Here is a 27,000-nt window from a genome sequence, read left to right on the forward strand (position 1 = left end):
GGACCACAGCCACGATTCAAGATCCAGGGCTCGCGATGCAGGACTCAGGACCGCAGGATCATCCATGACTCCGGATCCCGGCGTATATAGACACCAAAAAGAAAGAAATTTGGGGAAGCTGGGTTAATCGGAACATGAGAGTACACAGGTATAGACAGAGAGAAGGAAGAAGTAAGATGTCCCCCGACAAACTAAGCCTATATCAGCAAAACTAGGGGCTGAATCTAATCAGCCCTAACTATAAGCTTTATCAAACAGGAAGGTCTTATAGCGCACTCTTAAAAACCGATAGGGTGTCTGCCGCCCGAACACAAACTGGAAGCTGATTCCACAAATGTGGAGCTTGATAAGAAAAGGCTCTGGCTCCCATTGTACTTTTAGAGACTCTAGGAACAACCAACAACCCTGCATTCTTGGAACGCAATGCCCTAGTACAGTGCTTCTCAAAGTGTGGTCCGCGGACCACTGGTGGTCCGTGAGCGCCCCCTAGTGGTCCGTGAGTATATTGGTAAAATTTCACATTTGAAATTAATTAATTAATTCAAGTTTTCCGCACTCGCGGGAATATCTCCGCAATGGAGCGAGCTATATAAGCCAATATTGTATATTTTACTCCACTACATTATTTGACAGCTTTAGTTAGTTACGTTTTAAATCTAGATCATTATCTAATACCAATAAACCAACATATTGATATATTAATATATATATATATTTAAATTAGCTCTACACTTACAATTTGTTATAAACGCATAAATGCATCAATAATCACAATTTATAATTAAATATGATTCTGAAATGGGTCTTCAGGCATAATGGGTACTTTTACTTTTGGCACTTGAGTATATTTTTATGCCAATACTTTTGAACTTTTACTTCTTGTAACAGAGTAGATTTTACATTATATGTATTGCTACTTATACTTAAAGGTGGGGTAGGTCAATTTGGAGAAACCAGCTCGAGTGCGCTAGAATTTGAAAATACACAACCAGAAAAAATCTGCCACTTCCTTAAAGAGCCCCTCCTCCAACACACAGGCACGTGCACATGACCAATGAGGACACAAGATAAATGTGTGCATAGATGGAAGGCTCAGGCTGACAGGCAGGTAGGCCATCCAGTTATTTTAGCCGGGCCGGCTCAAATGATTGGTCGTGCTTTTTACAGCGCCACGGCTTCCACAGATGACATTTTTTATGGATTTGTTGTCAAAGCACTTAAGATATTCATTGCTATCGGGATGTTAAAGGTAGGGTAGGTAAGAATGGAGAAACCAGCTTATGGGCATAGATATGTCTCATAATTATTTGTGTGAACATAAAAATAATTTGTGTGTAAATATGTGATTTGTAAATGTAAAACAACATCCACAAATGCATTTAAAAGATTTGCAAACTCACAAATACATTTACAAGTGTAAAACGGATCTGCAAATACGTTAAATATGTTCACAAATAAAAAAAAGATCTGTGAATATCTCTTTAACATTTACACCTTTCGATCAGGCATTTGTGAATCCATTTTGTATTTGTGGACCAAAAATGCGCTTGCGGATCTCAAATCTCTGTTCACGGATCTCAAATCTCTGTTCACGGATCGTCTTTTTACACACACGGAATTTTGAGACATATTTTCCGCCGGTCTCGACTAAAATCTACTCGTGTCACTCGGTTATTTTCGGAAACCACGTGATGGCCTGCTGATGACGACATTTCCGCATGATTTCAAAGTAAGAGCATGATGGTTTGTTTAATGCTCTGTTTTTGTATTTTTTCATTATTCAATATTGACTTTTGATTGTAATGCTGAATCACTCAGAAACATATTTGATTGGCCAAAGACAGCATGAACACCTTGGAAAGATATCAGTTGTTTTTTATTTTTCAGCCTTTAGAGTCAACATCATATTTTGAGGACATTATGACCTTTATATGGAGTGAACAATCAGTTGGCGCACCTGAATGAAAAAACAAAACAACTTTAAGGCTAAAGGCATACATTCAACAACATCACTTAAAATACATTAAAAGTTAGGGAAAAGAAGGTGGATGAACACAAGATTATAGCAGGCTAAACACAAAGCTAAAGCTAAACCCAAAACTGGCAATGAATAAACCATAAGTAAGTATATGACAGTGTTAGATTGTTCCAAAATGAAAATGATCTATTTCACAGACTCAAATTAAGTACCATAGCATCTTCAGAATATATAGTGCCATACTTCAGAAGGACCGAATCACTCTTGAATATGAATTAAGACTCATTAAACAGTGTGGACACCGTCTGTAAAATAAAAAGTCAAAATGGCAAAAGACAATTAAAAAAAGAACATCTCTTGTAGATTAGGAAATTAAATGATGATTGTCATATCTTTCAGACATACATTGTGGTATAATTATCACTGGTAATGAAGGTACAGTAGATGAGTAGTAACATATATATTCACCCCTCAATGGTCACAGATACAAGAGCAACCTAACCTGAACCATATACAAATATAAAATACAAACATTAATGATAACACAGCAATTATCCATGTCACATTTTAAAAGACAGAAGAACATAACAAATGCATCAAAATGATGTGAGCTGCACTGTGTCCACAGGACTGTCTCAAGTATAACTTGAGACAAGGAAATGCCTTTTCAATGCTGAAGGACATTTAGTCACAACCTAAAAAAACAAATATTAAAATGATCCTATACTGAGGAAGATGTTTAACGACCTGCATCTTTACGGTGACCACAGGTATCCAGTTAGATAGTTCACAGATTATCATACAATCATGTACTCTGAATGTTACGCAAAAGGAAATTATTCAAGATTCAAACAGACCAGTTGTTGCTGATCTCATGTTTTGCCATTGTTACAATGTGCCACAATCTCTAACTAATTTAACTGTCAAAATATAATAACATTTAGATGTATCTAAGACAGGGACAAAATCAAATAAGACTTAGATAAGATTCCAGGGTAGCAGTTTAAACAAGGAATTTCAAAGCTACATTAACCTCCTCTCTTCTGAGGCTTAGGTACTAAATGTGTTCCTCCACCTTTAACCCAGAACTCAAGCTAAATAGACACAGTACCTACAATGTGCTACTCTTAGGTCTAATGCCTACAACTATTTTAAATATAAGTACTGGCTAACAATGAGCCGAGTCATTGAATAAAAGTATAATATAGAATATTTAATAAATTGATTGTACTGTGCAAATTTGAAAACCCTGAACCAAAACATAAGTCTACTCATAAATTAGCACTCTTATCTGAAAGGTGGGGGCGGGGGTCCTTCTTATTATTAATAGCTTAACAGTGTAAGACTAAATACATTTGAACAAAGAAAATAAATTATTGTAGTTGCCTGGTTTACATCTAAGATTATTTCCCTTGTAAAAAAACTACCAAAACATATCTTCAAAAAAATAGAATCTGTAGATGCCATCTTTCACTAAAAGGATAATCTCACAGACATCCTCCCTTTATATTACAGTGTTATTCATGTTGCATGACCACAGACTGTACAAGTAAAGCAAGGTGGGGTGGGTGTGGTTATCTATTCTGTAACAGTCCATCGATACAGTGCAGTGACTGCAAATATTCTCATAGTCACAGAGCTTGAAGTGTGTCAGTCACTGGAGTTCAAGTTCTGTGTGTCCCAGGTTCCTCAGAGACACAGCTGCTCTGGAGGGTCTATCAGACTTGGGCCTATCTCTTGTAGTGGCTGGGTGCGTCTGCAAACATGTACTTTAGTCTATAAGCTTCAGCCAGCAGGAGGCCGACTTCCTCGTTACCCCAATGGATTGTGGGAAGGTTCTGCAGTAGCATAAGAAGGCCCTGAGGAACAACATAAATCACACTTATAGACACTGGTTTGGAAGGCAGGGGTTAATACAAAATACATATAGCATTTCAAATACATTACATGACATGTCACTTGTTAGACGCTTTATCCAAAGCAACTTACATACTCAACACTGTGGACAATCCCCACAGGAGCACTTTGGGCTGAAGTGTCTCAGGGACACAACGACATGCTGACCCCCTGATCCCAACACCAAGGCTCTATCCACTGCGCCATACGCCTCCCTATACATTTCGGGGGTTACTATAAAATATTAACTGCTCAGTGGTCCTCAGGTATGGAATGAGACAAAACTATTAAAATGTTTTTATCTTGCACTTAAAGCACTTACAGTAAAGCAAATATGTCAGAGATTGAATATGCTGAATGGCTGTGGACTTCTACACATATGTACTTTCCTCTGAATTCCATATTTACCATAATTTTCCTCTATAATGTGTCTGTGTTTATTATCTTACCTGTTTTTAACAAATGTTTAGACTGATAAAATAAATACTTCAGCCCATTAAGTAGTCAGGGTTATGAATAGCTCTTAGAGTTTTTGGTTAGGGCGGGGTATGTATGTGGGTTGAAATGTATCTGTATAATACATTTCTGAACAAAATCTAGAGACCGGGGGAAAAATGACAAGAATAGTCATTTGGCACTGGTGGATCGTAACCAGGTTGTTGGTGGATCGTAACCAGGTTGTTGGTGGATCGTAACCAGGTTGTTGGTGGATCGTAACCAGGTTGTTGGTGGATCGTAACCAGGTTGTTGGTGGATCGTAACCAGGTTGTTGGTGGATCGTAACCAGGTTGTTGGTGGATCGTAACCAGGTTGTTGGTGGATCGTAACCAGGTTGTTGGTAGAGCTTCAAAATGCAAAAAGAAGAAACAGGAGCAAGAGACCAATAATAGAGAGTAGGCAAGTTATTATTATTGAACAGGCTGATCATCAGCTGATCAAAAGTTTAAGACCATATCCTCGAAGTGTCAAAATCTGCGCACAAATCATCACCTCCTGATGGCAAAGGCAGAAGGCTCTGTCTCTGAATGTGGCAGGTTGTTGAGCTGCACAAGCAATCTGCCGAGGCTGGATGCAGTAAGACGGTCATTTTACATTTCTTAAAAGATCCTGAGAGTTTTGGGACTCAAAAGTCAAGTGGTAGACTCTCTGCGAGAGAAGGGTTTAAAGAACAAAAACGTCTAAGAAAGTTGAACTCTCAGAAAACATTTAACCCGGATGGTCTTGATGGCTTCCAACGTTCCTGTCATGACAAGGAGCTCCCACTGGAGAGGTTTTCTACGGCACAGTGGAGGAGGCTCCATCATGATCTGGGGTGCTTCTTCCTTCAAGGCACAATGGAGCTTCAGGTTGTGCTTTATACAGTATGGCTCTGTGGAGATGTTGCAGCGGGCATCCCTCTTGACTGAGGGCCCTCGTCTGTGCGGTGATGACTGGGTCTTTCAACAGGACAACGCCTGACGAAGGACTTCTTCCAGGAGAATAACGTCGCTCATTTGGACCATCCAGCCTGTTCCCCTGGTCTAAATCCCATTCAGAATGTTTGGGGATGGATGGCAGGGGGAGTTTACAAAAATGGACGTCAGTTCCAGACCGTGGATGCCTTTTGTGAAGCCATCCTCACCTCATGGAGCAACGTTCCCACCAGCCTCCTGGAAACACTCAAGCATGCCTAAACACATCTTGATGTTATCAACAACAACGGGGGGGCTACTCACTACTGAGTTTATTTTTGACACTTCTGTTTGTTGGTTTTTTGGACTATAGTCTTTGATGGGGGGGATATTTTCCTAGGCCCACACCTTTGACACAGTTTATCAGTTTGTACTGTCCTCACTGAGCACCTGTAGCCTTGGCTGCTGTGCTCTCAGTGTTTTGTCACCCTGTTCCTGCCTGTTGGCGTCAGCTCATAGAGGTGTTTTAGTGCTCCTCCTGTTTTATCTTGTTATGCACAATGTTGATTATTCTCTCAGAACCAGCTAAATACTTGGGTCGGAGGTAGAGATCTTTAGAATTGGTCTGGCAACCTCTTTGACACCTCGTGACACAGCACATGTCTTGTGAATTCTCCGGCCGAAGCTCCAAATAAATCATCAGTGTTTGCCATCAAAGTTCCAGCTCTCCCCGTGTCTCTCTGAGTCCTGTCTCCTTTGCTTCAGAAGTTTCCATCACAGTCTTAAACTTTTGATCACAGCCTGTTTAAATGCAGTTTTCAATAGATTGCCTAGTCTCTATTTTTGGTCTCTTGCTCCTGTTTCTTAATAAACCTGTCTATACAGTACTGTAAGTCTTGCTACCATCTGCTGCTTCATCAATCAATATGTATTGATTACTTTCTGACCTAAGTGTAGAGGACTAAACTGATCTGTACCTGAAAGTCCACCATGGAGAGGATTTCTTTGCGCCACTCGATGAGGAAGGCAGAACAGACGTACAGGTGGAAGTGTGTGAACCCCTCTGTTTCAGCCTGTGGAAAAAGAGAAAAGACATGAACAGGGAGAACCAAGTCTGTCCAGCACTAGGAGATTACTTCTAGAAAGATGACTTCCTACTGTGAGGGTTTGCTCGTAGTATACACTCTACCTGGTAGGTGTCCCAGAGACGAATAGTGCAACGAAGCGGCAGCTCCCTCATCAGCAGATTGTTCATCCAACGGAAAGCAAACTGCAGATACTCCACCTCGTACCTCTTGAAATGATTGTGAATGTCCTCTGGAGACAGACACACACATATGGGTTTCTGGTTAATAGGTCTTATCTGGGATCAGCTGGTTAGTCTTATATCACGTTCTACATGTATGAGCTCATAGTAAATGCCCCAAAGAGGAATGAGCAACAGAGAGAAGACCATGTGACCTAAAGCCTAATGTGACACTCTCGGACTCACCATCTATCCTGCTGACCAGCTCCTCTAAAGCTTTCACTTTGTTCTGGATTCCAGGCTGAGCGAAGGTGTAGTTGTCCTGAAAGGAAAGCCCTTTCAGTCAACTGGATCATTTACAGTTTTGAACTAAATGTTTAGGAGGTGTATGTGTGTGAACAGACCTGTATTCCATCCAGCAGCTTGCTCATGCACCAGAAGCTGTCAGCTTCGATGTTTCTCTGGGTGTCCAGAGGCAGCGCAGCCACCTCAGAGTTCTCCACGTCTTCTGTTGGAACAACAAACAGCACTGAGTGAGAGGGAAAGGGCCTGCCTCACACATATGACTATTGGGCTAGGAGACTGATATACCTGCACTTTGTAAACAATGAGAACAATATTCAGGGACAGCCAAAGTCAAATTCAATTTTATTGTCAATTTCTCTGTGTGTGATACAAACAGAGATTAAAATGCCGTATATAAATAAAAATGAAGGCACAACAATCCATTTATAAAAATAACAGTCTACACACAAATTTGGACAGGACACGGGTCTAGTATAGTAAACTAGACTTCTAAACAAATGAATATATGACAACAGTACAATGATATATGGAGCGTGCAGCTTCTCTGCTGGGGGATTTTGAGGGGAGACAGGAGGATTGCGGTTCACTGTCCGCAGCTCTCCTATCTGACCCTGTCAATATGCCATCTCCTGTGTAATGTATTGTGTATGTAATGTCCTGTGTATGTCACAATCAGCTGTCTTAGGAAGTCATCCTTGCATCCCCCCCCCCGTTATGTTTTGTTTAGTTGTTACGTGTTGTTGTTTTTTCTGTTATCTGGAGCAATGTCTGTTTATTTTATAACTGAAAAAAAAAAAATATATATATATATAAAATTTAAAAAAACAGTACAATGATAATGATAAAGTAATATGACATAATAATAATAATAATGCATTACATTTTTTTTATTAGAGCGCTTTTACAGGTGCTCAAAGCGCTTTACAAATACACATTACACATATTAGACATGTAAGAGTCATTACTGCGGACATTACCCACAGGAGCAAATGCGGGTAAAGTGTCTTGCCCAAGGACACAACGGCCTGACGCAGTGGCGGCCGAGGCGGGATTCGAACTGGAGTTCACCAACGCCCCTTGATCTGATGACCAACGCTCTAACCACTGCGCCAAAACCGCACAGGTAGTGGAGCACTGCTGTAGTGCTAATAACAGCCCATAGCAGCAAACAACTACATTGTAACAGATATAAAACAGAGAGACTGTTTTGAGACTGCGAAAGCAGAAACAATGGCTGACTCAAGTCATTTCTGTCCAGTGTGAATATAACGGGGCTCTATGCAGCGACTTACTGACAAACTCGGAGAGGAAGACGACAAAGAAGGGAGTGACCAGATCATTGATCCCCTGGACGTAGCCGCTGGCCGGGTGGCGGATGGCCCAGATAAAGAGAATACGCTCAAACACCTGCAGACACAGACAGTACAGACTTTGACTTACTGTATTTTCTTATTACAGACAGTAAACATTTTTTTGTGCAAATAGAACAACAATATGGTTTTTAAGATTAGATTAGGAGACAAGGAAATGTAGTTAGCATCTAACCAGGAGTGCAAAAGAAGCAGTAAAGTGCTGAGTAACGTATGGTAATAATATAACATGTAAACTGTATAACAGATTATATATGGGTATACACATTATAAACAGTAGTAAATAAATATAATATAGTGTATTATATTTATTTACTACTGTTTATAGAGCTGGTATAAATATATACACTATAAATGGAATAAATATGAGTACACTAAAGAAGATAGAACCCTATAGACAGTTTTATAAATAGCATATTTATGTGTGTATGAATGTGTGTGTGTATGTGTGTGTTGGGGGGGGGGGGGGGAGGCAGCTGTTATCGTGGTGGATTCATGGAAGAACCTGAATCACATGCACAGTCCTCAGGATACAGACGCCTCATTTAACACAAATGACATGCTTATTAGTGCAAATGCTGTTTACAGCATTCCACTATCGTTCTTCGAATCTTTATTAGTGCGAATGCTATTTATAGCATTCCAATGGGAAACCTTCAACCTTTTAAAAATATTTGATACTTTTTGAAAAATTCAGCTTTTTAAACTCTTTTTTTTAACATGGAAGTCAATGGGAAGAGCCTTCAAATCCTCTTTTAACTAGACCTTACACCAAATGCTTCTCCTTCCACATACTTTTAGCTAGAGACTTTATTCCAACTTTAAAATGATCACAAGACCTTCAGCTATAAACTTGTTATTCAGATTTTTTATATCTTTTACACTTTTTGAGATATTTAACTTAGTTTGGAGCTTGGTAAAGAGGCTTTCTTCAGATTTTAACAGTAGTGTGTATTGAGCAGCTCGTTAAGTCTAGAGTGCTTTGATCTCAAAACAGAGTGGAGGAGTGCTTGAAATTCTCCCAATTTTTTTTTTTAAACCTGCCATAATTCCCAAACCCTACACTCCTCAGACATAATTTTTCATGAAAAACTTAGGAAAACCTCTCCTAGGTTGAAAAAAATTAAAAATCAAGAACAAATATTAAACAAAAATGCCTCTTGAGGGCATGAAGAGGCAAAAACTCTCCTTCAGATCAAATGGAAAGGCTCTCCTTTCACAGCACATCTCCATGGAAACCTTTGATCTCTGGGCTTACACACACACAGGTATTTGTAAACATTCATTCACTACTACTTACATTTCATATCTAACTCCTTCAGCCTACTTCCAGCTACAGAAACCATTCAACTATTAACTAATTCAGCCTTTTCAGGACATGTTGTTGTTTATACATTTTTTAAACCTTTTCTTTTAAATATTAAGCCTCTTCACTATTTTTCCTACTCTTTTAGTTTAACATTTCACTTTCAAGTTTTCAACAAAGTCATTGCAATGCATTTGAGCTGTAACAATTTGATTCAAATCATTTCACTTTTCTGCATTTCTCCGCTAAGTTCAGCCACAGACTTACTTGTTTTTTGTAGCTAAAAGCAGCTAGAGAGACCATTCAACTAATAAAATATTCAGCTTTTGCTGCATTTTCAGCTAAATTCAGCCACAAATGTTCACAGTTTACAGCATTCACACACATTTTCTGCAGGAAATGCATTTTCTAGTTACCACATATTTGCTGCTTTTGATTTGACTGATGCTGGCTTCCTATCACTGGCTGGATGGCTGGATCACTGGCTGGATATTAAAACTCAATATACTACTTGTTACAAAAGACCTCGCTCCAAGTTATTCCTACTGCCCTATGACCCTGAGATCCTCAGGTTCCACTTCCTTGTGCTTTCAAGGTTCAGATTCTGATGCTTAAGTTTGTTTTATTCTCTTGAAATGGTTTCCGTTCCTATTGTAAAGCACTTGACGTGAATTATGAATTAAGTTTATTTTGATTTGTATTATGACTACGTTTACAGATGTTTCAATGTATGTGACACTAAACTATTTCTTGTGATTTGATCCACATTACCTTTATGAGCAGTGTGTCTGTTACAGAAGTGCCTATTGTGGTTTCATGTTAATAGCATTGCAGCATTATAGTATTATTGCAGCTTATTTTATTTTTGATGATTAAAGGGTTAGGTCAGTAAATTAGTATTGCACCTCAAGATGTTGGGCCACTCCCAAGAAATATATTGAAATAAATACCTTTTTTATTGTATTTAGAAAGCTACCTTCAACCGTGTCATGTCATTAATATGAATATTTACTGTAGTTGCCAATAAATTAAATCTATTAAATGCAATAACCTTTGTTCGATGTCAACTGACGATTCTCTGAATGTGTAAAAAAAACTTCAATATGAATCAGAATATGTACATAATGTGATAATGTCATTACAACTAATTCACTGGAAGTTAATAATGTTGAGCATAATGAACTAGTGATGCCCCTGCTGTAGTTTTGCTGTGATTAAACCCGATCACAGGTTTATTGGTAAATGTGGAGACAAATCTTCAGTGTTATGCAAGACAAACAAAAATCTGAACATTTGAGGAACAAGCTGTTCTGAGTGAAGTTCCTCTTTATCAGCACAGATCCTCTGTCGTGCAGTAATCTGATGCAGGCTCCTCCTCTGTGGCTAACACATACTGCCACACTTTCAGCACAATATCATGGACGTCACTTATCTACAGGAGATAACATCTAAGTGTATCAAAAGGCACAGCGTCTCCAATCTCATCTACATGACGTAATGCCATGTCGAGATTTCCTGAAATAAATCATTACCTCATAAGGCCTAATCAACAACTGTTCTTAAAATGAAATGTATTCATAAAACCCATAAAGTAGTTTCATGAACATTGTGACATTAACCAATGTATTCTTATTCTGGATGTGTTCTTTGGTAAGAACAGAATCTAAGCATAATCAAGACATGTTTGTGCAAAATTACTAATATAATTTCAAAATTGTTCTATACAAAAACAATTATTATATTCTATATGAAATAGAATATTAAATATTCTATTTCATATTTCATTTAATATATTAAATATTCTATTTAATATTCCAGATATTAGACAGGATTTGTGAAATCATATTAAATAGAACTATTCCAGTTCTATTTAATATTATTTCACAAATCCTGTTCTTTTAAAATAAACAACCACTAACAATGCAACACTAAACGAGTAGTTAATAGCATAAATTGTATTTTTTTAAATATATTTTATACAGTATCTGCTACTGACGGTCACTTCCTGCAGAATTGTTTCCTCTCCCTCTTTAGATGTTCCTTTGGGCCTACTTGACTCACTTTTCACTCTGTAAATGTGAACATGGCCTTGCAGTCTCATGCCTTTTATGGAGTTGGCACTTTATTCTGCTGACTAACCCACCAATCTAGCTTCATGATACATGCTCCTGCCAGATGATCCAAAACAATGGTTATGAAGTTCTCCAGAGGCACTCTGGATGAACCTCTGATGTGTCCAACAGTCAGATCTTACCTCTTGTACTGCCGGCTGCTGGAACAGGGGAATCAGAGGGTTGGTTCTTGGAATATCGATGTGGATCTGACAGGAAGAAACATGATTGAGATGCTACTCAAGATAATAAAAGCAGACACTTGATGTTCATGTACACCGTCTTCATCTAAAGAGCAGTAGTAAGTGCAGTGTTACCTGTCTGTAAGTGTCTTTATAGTGTTCGTCTGTTCTGGAGTGGTAATACTGCTCTATGAAGCCAAAGTATTCCTCTCGCTTCCTCTTCATCACCAGCTCTCTGCGCTCTTTGTTGGCTGGCAGGTAGCCCTGTCAGAGAGAAGATAAAGAAGAAAAATGTTTTTTATTCAACTAATATATATTTAATGTATACAGACAAGTTACATCGAAACAAAGTAAGGTGAGGTGGGAAAGCAAAAAGCATAGCTTCTAAGCCCTTTGTGAGTTATCCAATGAGATCATTTTCTGTGAAAAATAAATTCAGAAATCAAGTCTCATGGTGTGAATTCATGTAGTAGATGAAATAATATCAAGAAAGACAAGAAATATAAAAGAAATGTCATACAAGTACACAAACAGATCACTATACTGCGGAGCCCTGGAAGGTTCATAGAGAGAAAAATAAATAAAGCATGGCCTCGTTTTGTGTGTGTGCGTCTGCTGTTCGTGGTAATTTGAAAACAAATGCCGGTGGTGACACACACACACACACACACACACACACACACACACACACACACACACACACACACACACACACACACACACACACACACACACACACACACACACACACACACACACACACCACACACACACACACACCACACACACACACACACACACACACACACACACACACACACACACACACACACACACACACACACACACACACACACACACACACACACACACACACACACACACACACACACACACACACCACACACACACACACACACACACACACACACACACACACACACACACACACACACACACACACACACACACACACACACACACACACACACACACACACACACACACACTAAAGCGAGGGGGAATACTCTGGTAGTTCGATGTGTGTATAGGTGTGTGTGGTTAAACGTAGCAGCCTTGATCAGCGGTTCTAATGAAGGGAAACGCAGTGAAGTAAACAATAAAAGGCACAGCTCTTTGCAGCTGGTGCTGCTCTTCTCAGATTCTGCTGAGTTACACGTTACTGCCTCCAGTGCCCTGTACGACGAAGCCAGTTCAACAGACCCTGGACATGTTCGATTTACCCGGCTTAACTGACCCTAACAAACGCGATGTCGATAAGCGGTCCTACGAAGCTGGTTATCAACTCAGTAAATCAACCGCATGCTTTAGTAACTCGTGCGCACGAGTTACTAAAGCGTGCGTACGAGAAAGTAAAACGTGGCCACGTTTTATTTATTTTTCTCTCTATGAACCCTCCACGGCTCCGTACTATACAATTCACTATAACACATATAATCATTTTTAAAGATCAAGCAAAAACCATGAAAGTCTTTTGCTATTAGAAATTCATATTTTCGGTTGATTGCTGAGAAATAATAGTTGAAAGATGTGGCTTCAGTCCATTTCATATTTTTACAGACTATAGATCATCTGTGCGACTGAATGCTTGTTCTAAGTGTTGGTTTGCCAGTAAAAGGGACATTTTCAGCTATTTAAGATAAAAGAAGGACAGGATTTAAGGCTGTTTGTGATGATAAGGATGCTGACACTATGTGAGTCCTTTCTAAAAAGGAATCGACTGGCACTGGCTACACAGAAATGTTTAATTTGTTTAAACAGGGGCTCTCATACAGGATCTGTTACCCAATGAGTTGTATCAAGCCAAGACAAAGCAGGGCATATGATGAAGCAGAGCTGAATGTCATGAGACTTACAGAGAGGAGTCTCCATGTGATCGGCCGGACTTCTCGGGGAATGCCCGACCAGCTGTGCTTCCGGAGTTCCTCTGTAACAGCAGAGTGCGGTGTGAACACATTTAAATACACAGCTGGCTGTATATCACAGTGTAGTGTGAAACTAATTATTACATATGCTCTACCTAGGTCAGTGTTGGGACTGGCCAGCAGCTGCTTGAATTTGTCCAGCCGGCTCTTCTCCCGCACCGTCATGGGTGGGGCCCCTGACGCGTTCTGGTCCGACATGCGAGCCACCAGTGGGATGATGGCACGGACTGGGAGAGACTGCTGCTTCTGCAGGCTGGAGCAGACTGCCGGGGGCCACACAACAATATTGATACATAATTATAAATGTCATATCTCCTTACTAAGTTAGCCCTCTAATGTGTGTATTTAGTTACTGTGCTCCATATATCTGGAATAATCTGCAGGTCCGTTGCAACTCTCACTTTTTTTAAATCAAAGCTGAAGACTTTCTTTTGCCTCTGCCTTTTAATAAATAAAACAACTATTCATATCTCACAATGCACTTTGACTTTGACACCTGCCTTTTTGAGCTTGTTTTTATTTGAATTCTCTTGTCTATTCAATATATCAAATGTACTGTATAATGTTTTTTTGTGATGCACTATGAATGAAGTCCCTGAGGGTACTTTGCCTGGGGACACGGGTCCCAAATGTCAAAAGCTCAGTGGGTGACTTGAGAGCAGTCTGAAAATTCAGAAGTCAGGTGACTGCTGACACATTCAGGTGACATTTTACAACAAGTCAGCTGGACTGATGTAGAGCCCTGCCTGAATATCTGAGGCTACACACCGACACGTGGGGGATCATGAATGTCATCCAGAACTAATGTTACATTTTTTCCATTTAGCGCTTTTAGCTCTGGCTTTAGTATGATAGTTTTCATCCTACATCAGGAGATATTGATGATGTTTTTTTAAGCATAATTCTGTTTCAAAAATTAAAAATAGTTTCGTACAGATGCATATAGTAAGTGTCACTGGAAACACATACGTTCACAAAGAGATGAGAACAATTGGACGAACACGCTTTAGGCCTGATAGAATCACAATACTTGCAGTATTAGCTCTGCCCGAAAAAAGCCTGTCACTAAATTGAATATGAATACATCTCAGTATGTCTCATTGCCAATGAATTTCTGCAGCATATTACCCACGTACCTGAGGACATGTTGAGGTGGGCGTCGCTGCTAGACTTGACAACCTTGCCGTTGACATGCTCCCAGTACTCTGCATCCTCCTCCTGCACATCCTGGAAGTCTAGTGCTTCTGTGCTGGGCGGTGCCAGTCTGTCAGACACCCCCGTTTCTGTGCCATCATCTTGAATCTGCTGCTGAAACACATCAGAAAATCTCCATTCATATGTCCAACTCAATGTCAGTGCTCACGGTAGAAAAGGACGTATTGTAGCTACCTGGTCCTGTGCGGATGTGGAGTGATGGCCTGATGGTGAGCTTAAAGTTGGAGCAGGGGTGCTGAGGAAATCTTCGTCCTCCTCTTCGTCGATGTCCCAAGCATCATTGGTGCTGCGAGCAAACTCGTGGAAGCTAGAGGCCTTTTTAGACTTAAGATTGTTGAACTTGGGCTTTGTGTCTTTGGGATATCTGCAGAGGTACAGACAGAGAGATCCATCAGACAGAAAAACAAAAACAATAAGGGAGGTTCACCAACTGACACGTAGGTGTACTGCTACATAGAAAGAATACAAAATCTGCAAAAGAAAAGGGCAATGGCACACAGGAAATCTCTTATATGGGTTGAATTAAGGACACACTGGTTCAGTGCAGGTTCAGTGCAGGTGCATGCAATCCACAAATGTTCAAGTTATTGAAGCATGGAAGAGCTTGCTGAAAAACAAAGTTAAAAATGGGAGACAGAAAATAAAAAAACACAAAAATAAAATGCATCCATGTGGGTAACGTGACGTCATACAGTCAGGTGGGGAGTTAGCCACAGACGGTGGGTTCAGCACTTACGTGCGACGCAATCGTGGGTCGAGAGGGGGGTGCTGTGCTCCATAAACTGGTTGTACACTGCAGAAGATGACATGTGAACTGCTGTCACATCTGTTCAGAAAACACATAGAGCTTCCAAGTCTTTCACCAAGCTAACGCTAATAGTCAGCATGTGTACTCATTTATTATTATTCAGAGGACACGTCCTGACCAGTCTATGCTCCTGACCAGTCTATGGTCCTGACCAGTCTATGCTCCTGACCAGTCTATGCTCCTGACCAGTCTATGCTCCTGACCAGTCTATGGTCCTGACCACTCTATGCTCCTGACCAGTCTATGGTCCTGACCAGTCTATGGTCCTGACCAGTCTATGGTCCTGACCAGTCTATGGTCCTGACCAGTCTATGCTCCTGACCAGTCTATGCTCCTGACCAGTCTATGCTCCTGACCAGTCTATGGTCCTGACCACTCTATGCTCCTGACCAGTCTATGGTCCTGACCAGTCTATGGTCCTGACCAGTCTATGGTCCTGACCAGTCTATGGTCCTGACCAGTCTATGCTCCTGACCAGTCTATGGTCCTGACCAGTCTATGCTCCTGACCAGTCTATGGTCCTGACCAGTCTATGGTCCTGACCAGTCTATGGTCCTGACCAGTCTATGCTCCTGACCAGTCTATGGTCCTGACCAGTCTATGCTCCTGACCAGTCTATGCTCCTGACCAGTCTATGGTCCTGACCAGTCTATGGTCCTGACCAGTCTATGCTCCTGACCAGTCTATGCTCCTGACCAGTCTATGCTCCTGACCAGTCTATGCTCCTGACCAGTCTATGGTCCTGACCAGTCTATGGTCCTGACCAGTCTATGCTCCTGACCAGTCTATGCTCCTGACCAGTCTATGCTCCTGACCAGTCTATGGTCCTGATCATTACATTATATTTAACTGACACTTTTATCCAAAGCGACTTACAATAAGTGCATGATCAGTCTATGGTCCTGACCTTGTATGTGAAGCTCTTAGTAAACATTCTTTCCCTTGTTGCAATGAGTTGCTAAATCAATTTAAAATCAGTTCAAGTATTACACAACGTAGGATAACAGAGGAGAGTTCCCCATAGCTGTGACACTTTTTGACTATGCACGTTGTCATACACACTGTGCCCAGAATTATTACCTGCAAAAAGTGTGCACGGTTTAAGTAATGCCAACATCTACAAAAAGCATGCTACACATGACAAAAAAAAGACAAGTCAGTATACTGTACTGCACGTTATTTACAACAATATAGAGATTATTCATGAGAAGAAAAAAAATCAGAATCAATAAGTAGTCGATGTTTGACATTCGGAGGACCCATACGCTCGAAGTAAAAAATGTAACATGTTTTTTTATATCAAATTTCTCATTCATTACTTTCTCAATACCAGGCTTAAGCAGCCTATGGCATAGCCTACCTCAATGGATTGATATGGAACTGCACTAATGGTCACTTCAGATGTGGTAAAATGTTTGCTCATGCACAAGCACAACAGGGCAGATAAGGTGTGACATAAGTGGCTCTGTATGAGATCACACCATGTGTATACTGCATGCTGTGAGTGGACGGCTACAAAAGACCTGCACTTATGACTGAAGGCACACTGAATGCAGCGGCCACATCAGTGGTTTCCTGCTGCGAGAGAGAACATATCTGAGAAGAAGTACGAGCGGTGGACCAGCTTCTAACAGTGAGCCATTTTGATAGATGCTTGAAAATGTGCTTTGATTCAAAATCATACATTATAATTGTCATTATTTTCAGTTATTATCGTCAGTTACAATGTCCCTAAAACAGAATTAAGAACTTAAAGGTGAGGTAGGTAATTTTGGAGAAACCAGCTCGAGTGCGCTAGAATTTGAAAATACACAGCCGGAAAATATCTGCCACTTCCTTACAGAGCCCCTCCTCCAACACACACGAACACGCACATGACGTCACGAGATAAGTTTGTGCACAGATGGAAGGCTGACAGGCAGGTAGGCCATCCAGTTATTTTAGCCGGGCCGGCTCAGATGATTGGTCGTGCTTTTTACAGTGCTACGACTTCCACAGATGAAATGTTTTTATTGATTTTTTGTCAAAGCACTTCAGATATTCATTGCTATCGGGATGTTAAGAGCATTCCATGGAATATAACAAAAAGTGTATCTCGAGCCGGTTTCTCAAATGTACCTACCCCACCTTTAAGAAAGAGCATACAACTACAGTGGGGCAAAAAAGTATTTAGTCAGCCACCAATTGTGCAAGTTCTCCCACTTAAAAAGATGAGAGGCCTGTAATTTTCATCCTAGGTACACTTCAACTATGAGAGACAGAATGGGGGGAAAGAATCCAGGAAATCACATTGTAGGATTTTTAATGAATTAATTGGTAAATTCCTCGGTAAAATAAGTATTTGGTCACCTACAAACAAACAAGATTTCTGGCTCTCACAGACCTGTAACTTCTTCTTTAAGAGCCTCCTCTGTCCTCCACTCGTTAACTGTATTAATGGCACCTGTTTGAACTCGTTATCAGTATAAAAGACACCTGTCCACAACCTCAAACAGTCACACTCCAAACTCCACTATGGCCAAGACCAAAGAGCTGTCAAAGGACACCAGAAACAAAATTGTAGACCTGCACCAGGCTGGGAAGACTGAATCTGCAATAGGTAAGCAGCTTGGTGTGAAGAAATCAACTGTGGGAGCAATTATTAGAAAATGGAAGACATACAAGACCACTGATAATCTCCCTCGATCTGGGGCTAAATCTCACCCCGTGGGGTCAAAATGATCACAAGAACGGTGAGCAAAAATCCCAGAACCACACGGGGGGACCTAGTCAATGACCTGCAGAGAGCTGGGACCAAAGTAACAAAGGCTACCATCAGTAACACACTACGCCGCCAGGGACTCAAATCCTGCAGTGCCAGACGTGTCCCCCTGCTTAAGCCAGTACATGTCCAGGCCCGTCTGAAGTTTGCTAGAGAGCATTTAGATGATCCAGAAGAGGATTGGGAGAATGTCATATGGTCAGATGAAACCAAAATAGAACTTTTTGGTAAAAACTCAACTAGACGTGTTTGGAGGAGAAAGAATGCTGAGTTGCATCCAAAGAACACCTACTGTGAAACATGGGGGTGGAAACATCATGCTTTGGAGCTGTTTTTCTGCAAAGGGACCAGGACGACTGATCCGTGTAAAGGAAAGAATGAATGGGGCCATGTATCGTGAGATTTTGAGTGACAACCTCCTTCCATCAGCAAGGGCATTGAAAATGAAACGTGGCTGGGTCTTTCAGCATGACAATGATCCCAAACACACCGCCCGGGCAATGAAGGAGTGGCTTCGTAAGAAGCATTTCAAGGTCCTGGAGTGGCCTAGCCAGTCTCCAGATCTCAACCCCATAGAACATCTTTGGAGGGAGTTGAAAGTCCGTGTTGCCCAGCGACAGCCCCAAAACATCACTGCTCTAGAGGAGATCTGCATGGAGGAATGGGCCAAAATACCAGCAACAGTGTGTGAAAACCTTGTGAAGACTTACATAAAACGTTTGACCTCTGTCATTGCCAACAAAGGGTATATAACAAAGTATTGAGATGAACTTTTGTTATTGACCAAATACTTATTTTCCACCATAATTTGCAAATAAATTCTTTAAAAATCAGACAATGTGATTTTCTGGATTTTTCTTCTTCTCATTCTGTCTCTCATATTTGAGGTATACCTAGGATGAAAATTACAGGCCTCTCTCATATTTTTAAGTGGGAGAACTTGCACAATTGGTGGCTGACTAAATACTTTTTCGCCCCACTGTATATCACGTTACTTGGCCCCCTCCTGTTCACCATTTACATGCTCCCCCTCGGCCAGATCATGCGCCATCATGGACTCAACTTCCACTGCTATGCTGATGATACCCAAATCTATCTCATCACTACTCCATCCTCCCAGCTCCCCCTTGTAAACTGCCTGCACAAAATAAAAACCTGGATGTCATCAAATTTCCTCAAGCTTAACAACAAGAAAACAGAGCTCATGGTTGTGGCACCCAAGGCACTGCTCCGGAAGGTTGGTGACTTCATCCTTGAGGTTGACGGCTGCTCCATCTCCTGAAGTCCGCAACCTGGGTGTCGCCTTTGACTTCACCCTTTCCTTCCACTCCCACGTCAAGTCCGTCACCAAATCTGCTTTTTTCCCACTTAAAGAACATTGCCAGACTCCGACCGTCACTCTCGGAGTCCGTTGCAGAAACCTTAGTACATGCATTTGTCACCTCCTGCTTGGACTACTGCAACGGTGTCCTGTTCGGGGTACCCAACAAAACCCCAGACAGGCTCCAGTATGTTCAAAACTGCACAGCACATCAATCCCATCCTATTCCTGGCTGCCGGTTAAATCCCGCATATCATATAAGATCCTCCTCCTCACCTACAAGTCCCTCCATGCCCATGCCCCCCACTACTTATACCAAAGGCCTTCGGCCCCTATTTATTCGTTGTTTTGTCTGTCTGACCGTTTTTTTACTCCTGTTTTTTCTGGGTCCCTTGAAAGGCGCTATATAAATGTACGTTATTATTATTACATAACTAAAGCATGTTAGTTTACACTATAGCAGCGGTTTTCAAAGTGTGAGGCGCGGCTCCCCTGGGGGGCGCCAGAGAGCTTCAGGGGAGGCGCAGCGTGAGAACAAAAATATTTTGGCTCGCAAAATTATCTTTTAAATTGACAAACATCATATGTGTAATTTGTGGCACAAGTCAAACGGGATCGAAAGATAATCTTTCTCTCTCCATTGACTTCAATACATAATTTTTCCGAAATAAGGTCCCATGGAGCTCCCCCGGAAGGGGAGGGACTTCGCCACTCTATTCCCTTCACCTCCACCTACCTGTGTGAGTGTGGGTTTTCCGCATTGACTCTGATCAAAAGCAAGTGCCGGCCAAGGCTGCAGCCAGAGGATGATCTGCGTTTATCTCTGTGTGCATCAAAGACGCAGACTCATTGTTCCCACTAAAGTAGGGGTGAGTGTAATAAGGAGGCAAAGTTGACGTTCACTGTGTTGCCGGGAGCATATAAGGATGTATCCACGATGTTGAAATGTTTTTTTTTAAAAATGTGTTGAGATTGAGAACACGGCGTGCGAAAAATATACGGGTCGTGCTGCAGCTAGATTTTCCTATCCTCTGTAAGACGGTGTCGGCGACTGACATGCAAGGAAGAACGGCTGTCCACAGGCTGTTCCAACTTTAACAACTTTATTAACTTCCAGGGTAGTGAATTGAACATGCAATTGTAATTGGGTGTGTGATATATTTTTGTGCACGGACACGCATGTTCCACAACACACAAACTGAACAACACTCAATTTTCTGATCGCTACCACTGTCCTTGCGATCTTGTTATAACAACAAGTGCACGTTACTGATGCAATATGGTTGAGACCATTCGGGCTTATTCTAGAGGGGTGCAAGGAATAGTCCAAGTAGTGGGGGAGTTTTATACAATATGTTTAAAACATAAAGATAAATATGTTTTAAAAAGTTATTGTTTCATGTTTTAAGGAGGTGACGCTACTAGGCAAATCAAATCGGTGTAGTCAGTGAGTCAGCACGATAGATTCAAACACACACACAGAGACGAGACAAGAGGAGAGAAACAGTCTTCATTTTCTCTTACTGGACCTCTTTGAAATGCAATTGAATACCCCTGCATTATAGCAACAACAACAATAATAATAATAATAGCAATAATAATTGGGAGGGGAGGCTCGGCTGTTCTTATGTTCTCTGAGGGGAGGCTCACCTTCCCACACTTTGAAAACCCCTGCACTATAGCATATTGAGAGCCAGAATTACTTTAATTGTCCCGCAACGGGGAAATTCACTGTATAAAAACAGCAAGAGTATAGGGCAGATTAAGTAAAAAGAGTAGACTTACATATTATATAAAAAGTATCCTCACATTATTAATAATTTAAAAAACTAAATAAGTACAAATTAAATTACAGAAAAGTACACCATGGTAAAACATTGACAGCCCTTTTAATAAAGGACCTTAACTCCGTGTTATTCCGCCTGGGTTTGAAGTGTGTAGAGAACAGAAGTGGGGGACGGCTTGTGCAGCCCCTGTGCCCCTCACCACCCTGTGGTGGGCATTATGCTCGGCGGATGTGAGAATCTTCTTTCTCCGCTGAACTTCTTTCCAACTCTCTAGTGAGCTCAGGCAGACACAGTCCAGAGTGGTAAGATGGGATCTGGGCCAGAGGTACAGATGCCAACAACACTGCTGTTCTTATCTCTTTTCCTTTAAGGAAAGCCAAGGGCAGCAGCGTCTCCAGCCATTCAAACATTAAAGGGGACCTATCATGCAAAATGCACTTTGTGATGTATTTTATACATAAATATGTGTCCCCGGCGCGTTGGGGAACTCACGCAGCATCAGAAAATAAAACCCTCTCTCTTTTCCTCCGTACCCAAATCTCTAAAAACGGGGGAACAACGGAGCTGATCCAGATTTGCGTCCGATATGACGTAATATCGGCAATGTGGACCCACGGCCCTATCAGAAAGTTGCTATCAGAAACAATGCACGACTGTTTTGGACGTGATATGGTCGGTGTTTACATTAGCATCGCTAACACTCAGAGCTAACCTGTACTGGAGAGCATGTGTGTGAAGAAGCAGGAAATAAAAAGGAACTCACCTTGTGGTATACCCGGCAAGAGAGAAAGCCTTTGAGCTCCAAAGTGTTTCAGAAATAATCCTTGATGATCCATGATATGGCGTTTCATCACGGCAGTATTTAGTTTAGACAGTAGCTGCCGGGTCCCGCATGAGCTCAGCCCCCTCCTTTTTTATTTTGTATCATTTTAAAAAAAAAAGCTTTATACCCCAAATCAGCACTTTTGAAACAGGAAGTGAAATAGAGGGATATAAGGCATGGCTAGAATGGGTGATCTGTTTGGTATTTTGAGCAAAACACTTCATAGACATGTTTTTTATATATATATTTATATCTTTTTATTAGGGATGTCCCGATCACCTTTTTTTGCTCCCGATCCGATTCCGATCATTTGATTTTGACAATCTGCCGATACAGATTTTTCCCGATCCCATCTTTATGCATTAAGAGAAAAAAAAGGTAACGGATAACGGCTGGTCATCCAACGCGATGAATTCAGCTATCTTGGCAGTTATTTTTTTGGCCTTTTCACTGTTCTGGGGCAGTTTCTCTTTCCTTTTAAAAGTCTCTGAAAGTGTCGGTTGCTTCAGTGCCGTTACCTGAGTGGCCGCTGTGTACTCGTCGTGTTGTTGTTGTTGTTGGTGTTTGTTTCTCAGGTGGCGTGTTAGATTGGTCGTGTTGAACGTAGCTCTGTTCTTTCCACCACGCGGAACCTCCGCCTTGCAAACATTGCATCTGGCTGTTACACTGCCTTCGCTTTCAATTTTATAATACTTCCAAACTGCTGACATTTTCTCTGTCCCGACTCCCGAGTCACCAGCTGAACGTAGCGTCTCGTTAGCTTACTGCTACTATTAGACACTGCGCCCACTCTGTTGCCAGGTTTGAGAGAAATAAGCAGGTCTGAAAACAAGCCCAAAAGAAGCAACACATACATGATGTTGTGTCATTTTAAACCAAAACTAAGTCCTCAGGATGACTTTAAGACGTGAGCATGGTCATTCTTGTTTTGTAACATTAAATAAAATAATAAAAATATTTTATAAAAAATAAAATTAAAATAATTCCCGATCCCCGATTTTTTTCTCCCGATTCCGATCTTTTGAAAATCACGTGATCGGCTCCGATCCCCGATCACGTGATCGGATCGGGACATCTCTAATTTTTATATATCTGAGACCAATGCTATTGCCTGGCATTATAGGTTTACTTTAAGGCTTCAAACTAAACTTTTTACTGGATTAAGTAATGCATGCCCAACACTAAACCTTCAGTTGTTTGGGGGTTACACAGCATGGGAATATCTGCATCTGTAAGAGCCAGAATCAGATCTTTGCTTCAGTCTTGTAAACAAATAATTTGCCTTTAGAACATTAACTCTTACAACTATTTGTAACTGGAGGGCAGCTTTTGGTCAAAGATACTGTGAAACTGAAAGTAGTTTGAGGTCTTAAATTGAAGACTCTTTAAAGCAGGATGTGGACAAATAATAAAAAACTCATTGCGATTATTTTTGACTGATATTGCAATTGTGATATAATTCACATTATAATTTTTGTAACATTATTTAAGTTTTTAATTGAAAAATATATTTAAATGATCAGGGTATGATTTTTTAAGTGGATCTGTACCAAACAAATATATTGAGCCTAGTCTGTAGAAAATACTTCATTCAAAATTATATTTGAACACATATTTATCCTTTAAAAAATATTATGCTTCTGCGATTTCGAATTTTGCTCTTAGAAATATTACGATTTGGATAAAGTTTTGATTAATTGTGCAGGCCTACTCTTAAATAAATATTATGTTCACAGATTTTGGAAAGGGAATTGATTAATAGCTTTTCCTTTATTTCACCAGAGCGGTGGTCTAACACTGAATCTAATATGACGTTTTATCCAAAAATGCTCTCCGTCAGTGTGTCAGAAATGTCACTAATGATAAGCGCTTCGTTCAAAGTATCTCAGAGGCTTTTGTGTAAACACAACAAAGCAACAAATAGAAGCACTAGTAATGTGGACTCTGTCAAACGGTGGCTCCCACGCTCGAGGCTAAGCGTTGTCAGGCTAATTCCTATAATTTGCATGAATAAACCGACAGTAAGCCTGGCGTCTAAGAACTGGGCCTGCTCATTATCTGCCAGTGCCAGAGTCTCTTTTTTATCAGCCTCAGCTGGGTTTTATCAGGAGCGGCTCAAGGACAGGCAGGGAGACTAGCTGCTGGCTTTCCTGTTCAAACATGTGTTTGTGTTTCCAGCCTTCCACCCACCACAGTTTGAGAAAGATCAGTGTGTGTGACAAAACAGCAACGCCCTCTCCTTAGAGATCATCTCTTCTCAGATTTCCCAAACACACTTCCCTAACCCCCCCAAACCTGCTCTACCGTGTCTGCCAGGGCAGGACAACCCTCAGAGTCATAAAGACAAATAGGCAAGTACACAGAAAAACACTTGAGTATGAACACAGGTCATTTCTTATCAATCAAGTCTGATGAGTTCTCATGTTCCATTAGGGCAACTATTTTCATTATCCATTCAAATGCAGATCCTTTCCACTATTAAATGATTCTTCATTTTGTCCATGAAATGAAGGAAAGTATAGAAAATGAGTAAATGACCATCCCAGTTTCTCAAACAGACAATTTTAAATGTCTTAAAAATTCCAAAGATATTTAGTTCAATACTATATGTTATAAATATTACAAAATCATAATAAATCATAATAGTTGGCTAATCGACTAATTTACATAACTAATATATTTGATTTGTTGATAAATCGATACAGCACTATTTTCCCATGAGGAGGTGAGGAGAATAAAAGAAAAGAGAATACCTTTAGGTCCCCAGTGCCTATTACAATCAATGACTATGATCCTATTGGGCACGCTGTACAGGCTGGGAATAGTCTGGTGCTATGGCCTATATTAAAGCAATGGTCATGATCTCTCCCTCTTCGAATACATAATACTATTTTTTCCCTAACACCAATTCATTAGATTGTAACAAGCGTTAACCCTGTAACCCAAAGTGTTAGCTGCTGGGTCATCAATGAAAAACTATAATAATCATTTAACTTCTACTCAGTGGCGGCTGGTGGAAATTATTTTTGGTGGGGCTATGGAAATGGTGACCAAACCATATTAGGGGGGTCCGGGGGGATGCTCCCCCGGAAGAATGCACTGGCTGAGGGCTCCTTTCTTAGCGCCCAGACGAGAGAGGGCAATGATACACGCTGCGGCCAGGCAGGAGACTTATCAGTAACTTTAGACATCGTAACACAATTTTAAACGAGATTTTATTGTAGATTATACATTTTACTGATACCAACTATATCATATTTAACTTGTTCATTAAAAAAAAAAATATATATATATTTTTTTTTATTTATTTGTAACAATCAAACATGTGGGAAGAGGGGGGGGCGGCGCCCCTAGCACCCCTATGGGCCGGCCGCCACTTCTTCCATTATGACTCATCTAATAAAACGTATTAAGAGATTACAAAATAGAGAGAACTAACTGATGTTACAGCAGTGTTATCTTTATCAAGATAGTGGAGCTTCCTTCATTGTCATCTATTTCAACAGCTAGCCCACAGCAGCCCATAACGAGAGTCAGCACCTCTTAGCACCGCCCGAGAAAGCATATGGCGGGCCTGACAGCTCCACTCTGAGCGTTACACACCGCAGAGAAGAAAGAGATGGAGGTCTGTCTCTCTCAGCTGGAGGCTATTATACACACTCAAACAGACAGTGGAAAGAGTCTGACAAGTCGTTAAGTGAATACATTAAAACCCACAACTACATAATGGTCAACTAATGGTCAGCTTTGAGCTACTTTTTGTTGTTTGAATTTGTTTTCGTTCAAGTCAGTTAAAGAGCTTTGTCTTAACATCGTATTCCTATACTTCACTATGAGTCTATTAAAGCCTACGATAGACCATGTTTATATGATATGTAACTCTGACTCTCTAACTGACTGTATTTACATATTTAACAGTGTCCGTCTGAAACGCACCGAAGCACTGTAAAATAAGCACTGTTTCGTTAAGTAACATTAAAAGAGAGTGAGAGAAACTCACCTGCCGGGAACCTTTGCGTTTCTCCTCCAAAAATTGATCCTGTTCTCGGTGGCCATACTCGGATAACACAACCTCCTTCAGACCGACACCGAAGCCGGCTCGCCGCACGAACAAACCATAGGGGAACTGTTTCCACGTTTCACTGGCGACAACTCAGCCCCACTCGGCTCCTTATTTTCGACCTATTAGGAAGTTTAAACCACGGGTAGACACTGATATTTAGCTTTCATATGCGATAATGTCTGATACAGATCCCTGGAAGTCGCCATCTTGGAGCACACCCCAACCAAGCGTGTGATTGGCGGGCTGGTAGAACAGGTGCACTGACAGTGGCCAATAGGAGGGGAAGGTGGAGTGACGGTAGGGATGCTCATGCTTACAGACCATGGGATACAGATTGAGGGACACAACATTTAAATATGTTTAAAACTTCATCCTGGTAGGGAGAAGTTTGTTGTTGTTCTAAAGGAGACTACTGTTCAAAAGTAAAGACCTCGTTAGGACATGTAGACAGACACCTCCGCGATGTTAATAAGTTTGGCTTTAGGTAGGG

General features: G+C 40.9%; 1 protein-coding gene across 2 annotated transcripts; it reads right to left on the bottom strand.

The window, feature by feature from the left end:
• Positions 1–1,858: 1,858 nt before the first annotated feature.
• tbc1d22b (TBC1 domain family, member 22B) lies at positions 1,859–26,752 on the bottom strand. Of its 2 annotated transcripts, XM_034205047.1 has the most exons (14): positions 26,448–26,752; positions 15,684–15,740; positions 15,122–15,311; positions 14,869–15,040; positions 13,828–13,995; positions 13,664–13,734; positions 11,922–12,050; positions 11,748–11,813; positions 8,110–8,224; positions 6,916–7,019; positions 6,758–6,833; positions 6,455–6,582; positions 6,243–6,338; positions 1,859–3,837 (listed from the first exon to the last, which is right to left on the bottom strand). In XM_034205047.1, the coding sequence occupies exons 1-14, from the start codon at positions 26,501–26,503 to the stop codon at positions 3,709–3,711; spliced, it is 1,557 nt and encodes a 518-aa protein (XP_034060938.1). In that variant the 5' UTR covers positions 26,504–26,752; the 3' UTR covers positions 1,859–3,708. The 2 variants fall into 2 exon arrangements, with proteins under 2 accessions (XP_034060938.1, XP_034060939.1); XM_034205048.1 differs by lacking the exon at positions 15,684–15,740 and having other exon boundaries at positions 14,869–15,037.
• Between the last annotated feature and the right edge of the window lie 248 nt (positions 26,753–27,000).

Source organism: Gymnodraco acuticeps, unplaced genomic scaffold (assembly GCF_902827175.1).
Source record: "Gymnodraco acuticeps unplaced genomic scaffold, fGymAcu1.1, whole genome shotgun sequence".
Taxonomy (NCBI): Eukaryota; Metazoa; Chordata; class Actinopteri; order Perciformes; family Bathydraconidae; genus Gymnodraco; species Gymnodraco acuticeps.